General features: G+C 36.7%; 1 protein-coding gene across 3 annotated transcripts in view; it reads left to right on the forward strand.

The window, feature by feature from the left end:
- The window catches only part of LOC125036629 (TOM1-like protein 2), an 18,935-nt gene extending 16,727 nt beyond the window's left edge, over positions 1-2,208 (forward strand). For 2 of the 3 annotated variants that reach the window (XM_047629392.1, XM_047629393.1), the window contains 2 exons: positions 1,197-1,247; positions 1,625-2,208. In XM_047629392.1, coding sequence (XP_047485348.1) covers positions 1,197-1,247; positions 1,625-1,816 — 243 coding nt within the window. In that variant the 3' untranslated portion in view covers positions 1,817-2,208. The remainder of the gene's footprint in view (positions 1-1,196; positions 1,248-1,624) is intronic. The other variant, XM_047629394.1, reaches the window with a different exon arrangement.
- Positions 2,209-5,000: the final 2,792 nt, after the last annotated feature.

A 5,000-nucleotide genomic window follows, 5' to 3' on the forward strand; every position in this document is an offset into this window, starting at 1 on the left:
ATAATTTAGAAGGGCTTGAATTCAGAAAATCAAGTAATGATTTAATATATGTGGATAAATTATACTGGTGTGCACTGAACATGTATTTTTTTGTATATCACTGATGCACGTCACAGCTTTCAAATGTTGCACAGATCTTTGCTCACCTGTTTTATACACTTTTTGCATTGATATATTTAAAGTTTTTGGTCTGTACTTTCTTGTGGACTCTACTTGTGTGTATTGTTATGTATACTGGTATTACAGAAATTTTGATGGCAGTTGTATAGATACACACATACCCCCTCTCTGTGTGTGTGTGTGTGTGTGTGTGTGTGTGTGTGTGTGTGTGTGTGTGTGTGTGTGTGTGTGTGTGTGTGTGTGTGTGTGTGTGTGTGTGTGTGTCTGTGTGTGTGTGTGTCAAATAGAATTGAAAATTTGATCAGATTTGAAAAAGCTTAATCATCAGTTTTCATTGTAAAATAGTACTTACAACAACGCAGTTATGTTGGTTTGGGTCTTTCCAAAATAATCATTTGGAAATAAATTTATTCACAATAGATAAGGAATTACAAAGACAATAGTTACTTTTTACTAATGCCTGGGGAGATGACATGGCTGATTATTCACTACTTCAAATGGAGAGAGAGATGGTAAAAGTCACTAGTTGCTTTTTTCTATAGACAGACAAGCAAAAGCTATAGCCTTTGATGTTGTTGATGTTTTTCTTTTTTTTGTAGATAGGCATAACTGTGCCTTACTGGAGCTCCCATCAAATTGGATGTAAACCAGGGCAAATTCAGTCTTACTGAGCCAAACCTGAATCTAGATTTTCCTTCCTGTATTGTATCCTTCCCTCTCCTTTTTCTTTCCTCTTCTTTCCCTTATCTCAGAGTTGCTTCCCTTTATTTTACTTGTCTTTCCTTTTTGTCACCTTTTTCTTTTCTTCTTTCCTCTGCTTGTTTCCCTCTCTTCTTTTCTTGTGTTTTCTTTCCTCCCTTTTCCTCTCCCCTTCTCTCCCTTCTCCCTCCTCGTCCCTTCCTCTCTTTTTTATTGACTAAGTATAACAGAACATACATTTTTTTCTACCTGTAGCTGGATGTCTTCAACTTTTCCAGATTAATGCAGTTCTCCTTAACACAAAAATAGTTAAGAAGCTCTATGCTTTTCTCTGAAACTTAGCTAATGTGATGTTTTTGTGGATGTATGTTTTCCAGCAACAGAAAGACAGTGACTTTGACGCGATAGAAGCCTGGCTAAATGAAAATGTAAGTAGATTTCAATGTGCAAGGAGCAAGGTGTTAATACAGCTTGTGTTAGGAGTAGTTTGACCATTAATAGGTATCTGGAGTAGTAGTATTATCCTTTTTCATGAAAGTTTTGTTCAACTATTGTTTCACTTCTCAGAAAAAAAAGGAAAACTGGATATGTAATACTATGGTATTATGTATGCAGTGTGAAATTTCCAGTTGATTTTCGGTTCTTTTTTACAGTATGAATTTATTTTTAAAAAAGAAAATGGATTAATCATGCATGATTATTCATACATTTCTTGCATCATAGGAAATAATATCATACTGTAAGATGGCATACCCTTTGTCTATTATAGTTTTAATGAACTTTAAGATACATTTACTGTCGACAGCCTGGTGAGGGGCAAGCTGGTGCTGGGCCAAGACAGGAGCCTATATCGTCATCAGAATTTGACCGCTTCCTTGCTGAACGAGCAGCTGCAGCCGATGCTTTGCCGACCATCACTGCGGCCACTGGCTCCTCGGGTCAGCGGCAACGAACAATGGCCCGCGATGACAAGGATAACCAGATGTTTGCCCTTTAGTGTTAAAAGATTTATTCTCGGAGGAAGGTTGTCTTACTGGAGAATTGATCTCTTTGATGAATAATGTCAGTCTGTGTGTGTGTGTGTGTATGTAAATATATAATGTTAATCATTGCAAGGTAATTTCAGTGTTGCGGTCACTGGAAAATGATATATATACAGGACTTTGATTCACTGGTATGCCTTGTATAGCATATTACCAGATTCAGTTATTTTCTCTTATATAAAATTTTAATGCCATGACTTGTACAATAGTGTGTGCAACAGGATTTTTAACTATCTTGGTTTATGTAATTTTCATGTGGTACATTTGTCTTATTAGATGAATTGGGATAATTGAAATGGTTATACTATCCCTAAATATTTGTGATAGTCAAATCATAGTTATTTATTTTTTATAGATGACTTAATATGATTGCCCAAAGTGTTGACAGAATTGTACTTACCAAAATTGCACCAAAGTTTGTTTCATCAGTAAAAATAAGCCACCCTGAAATATTTAATCAGGAGGATAGACATTTCTTATTAATTTCACATTTCTTCTTAAATGGAACTCTGTTTAATCAAATACTCACAATTTTGATTTTATTCTTTCTCTCTCTCTCAGTCTCTATCTCTCTCTCTCAGTCTCTCTCTCTCAGTCTCTCTCTCTCAGTCTCTCTCTCTCAGTCTCTCTCTCTCAGTCTCTCTCTCTCAGTCTCTCTCTCTCAGTCTCTCACTCTCTCACTCTCACTCTCACTCTCTCTCTCTCTCTCTCTCTCTCTCTCTCTCTCTCTCTCTCTCTCTCTCTCTCTCTCTCTCTCACTCACTCACTCACTCACTCACTCACTCACTCACTCACTCACTCACTCTCTCTCTCTCTCTCTCTCTCTCTCTCTCTCTCTCTCTCTCTCTCTCTCTCTCTCTCTCTCTCTCTCTCTCTCTGACTCTCTTACTCTCTTACTCTCTTACTCTCACTCTGAGACACACATGCACGCACGCACACGCACACGCATACGCTCACACACACGCATACGCACACGCACACGCATACGCATACGCACACACACACGCATACGCACACGCACACGCATACGCACACGCACACGCATAAGCACACACACATGCACACACACATGCACACACACATGCACACATGCACACACGCACACACGCACGCATGCACACACACACACACACACACACACACACACACACACACACACACACACACACACACACACACACACACACACACACACATGCACACATGCACACATGCACACACACATGCATGCACACACGCACGCATGCACACACACACACACACACACACACACACACACACACACACACACACACACACACACACACACACACACACACACACACACACACACACACACTGATTTATGTGATATCCATTAATGCATTTCGATAAGGAAGCGTACAAGTTGTGTGCTTTTTAGGCATCCGCATTCTTCTTATAAAATAGTAAGACCTAGTAAACATTACCCTTAAATTGGGCAATATGCCCCATGAGAGATTAGGATCACTGTTTACATATTGTTTATTTTTTATGTTTTTTATATTACTGTCTTGTAATTAAAACTTGCTTCATCTAAATAATTCAAGAACCATGCAAATGAGACCCAGAAAATCAAAACTAGATTTAAATTGTATTTCCCTTTACCATTTGTTACTTTGTAAGAATAGAGTAATTTTAGTAGACTATTTTGATGAAGATTAAGATGATGCTGAAAAGGACATTGAAATCTTACTGTTATGGCCACTTGCTGAAAGACCAGACTACAAGATCATAATGGATTATACCACCAGTGCTGTTCATAGATTTGTTATTTTGTTTTGGAATTGTTAAAAAGGGATTTAACGAGGAGGTCCATGCTTAAAGGAGTGCCTAGATAGGAAAGGCACAAAGTGAAGTTGCAGAAATTAAGAAGAAACAAGCATCATACAGTTCTTTCAAAGTTATCATAGAGGAACTAATTTTTGTATGTAATGGAATTTAAATGAAGTGTTAAAATATTTATATCAATAAATTATATTTGAGTTTGCAAGTTTGAGGCATTTCTCATTCAAATTGTTTACCAACTGCATTCTGATGTTTTTTCCACAGAGACTTTGGAGCTACCGTCATGTACCTTCTGCATAGTAGAGCCAACCATGATTTGTATAAATGTGTTTGCTTCTTTATTGGTATATTCATAGATCTTTAAAAACTATATGGACACAAATACATACATTCTTACTCATGCACAGACACATATACACATACATAGACAGACACTGCATAATATAGCCTTTTTTTTTCCAAAGTGACCCAGAGTCTGAATGTTGTAGTGTTTTTAGTAACCTAAATTTGTGGGATGGCATTGATCATTATATATATTGTGTCCAAAGAGCAAACATAAAATCGAAATATTTGGAAATAAATTAAGAAAAAAAATATTATGATGTCTTTCAAATAGTTCACTGTGGAACCAGGAGCAAAGTCAAACAAATCATTTTGGAAATTAAGCTTACATACATATTTCTACTTCTATATGTACATGTGAGTATGGTACCTGTGTTTTTTCTAAGTCACAGCTAATACTGCATTGATATTCTTATGGCTGGATATGGAAGGGAAAGTATGGGACCCATCATCCTGCTATGGTCCCTTTTTTTAGGATCATTAAGTTACATAATTTTTATACTGTAAAAACTTGTTTTAAAGTACTGCATGAGAAGATTTTAAAAGCAGTAGAATTGATACATTGGAGAACTAGATCTGATGTATAGTGAGGATATTCTTTTCTTTTCTTTATTTTTATTACAAGGATACCAGATGGTTCTTAAAAACAATGTATGATTATTATTTTTATATTCATTGGAAGTTATATGTGCTTCCCATGGCAACACACCATGCTTGGTGGTTGCCCCAAGTCGTGTGATTTAGCTTGTAATTGTTGAGGGTATTGATACGAAAAGAACTGTGGCAAAGTAAGCATTATGAAATGCATTCTTAAGATTCAAGGTAAATAATGGCATGCTTTTCACCAGTGGTATTTCTGTGTACTGAGGACTTTGAACTGCACATACTAGGAAAAATCTTGATAGCTATGTACAGCACCGCTACATTTCTCCAGTGAAAAAGAAGTCCTCGTTATTTATTATTGCCTTTAGTTGACTGGAAATTCTCAGT

This window comes from Penaeus chinensis, chromosome 21 (genome assembly GCF_019202785.1).
Source record: "Penaeus chinensis breed Huanghai No. 1 chromosome 21, ASM1920278v2, whole genome shotgun sequence".
Taxonomy (NCBI): Eukaryota; Metazoa; Arthropoda; class Malacostraca; order Decapoda; family Penaeidae; genus Penaeus; species Penaeus chinensis.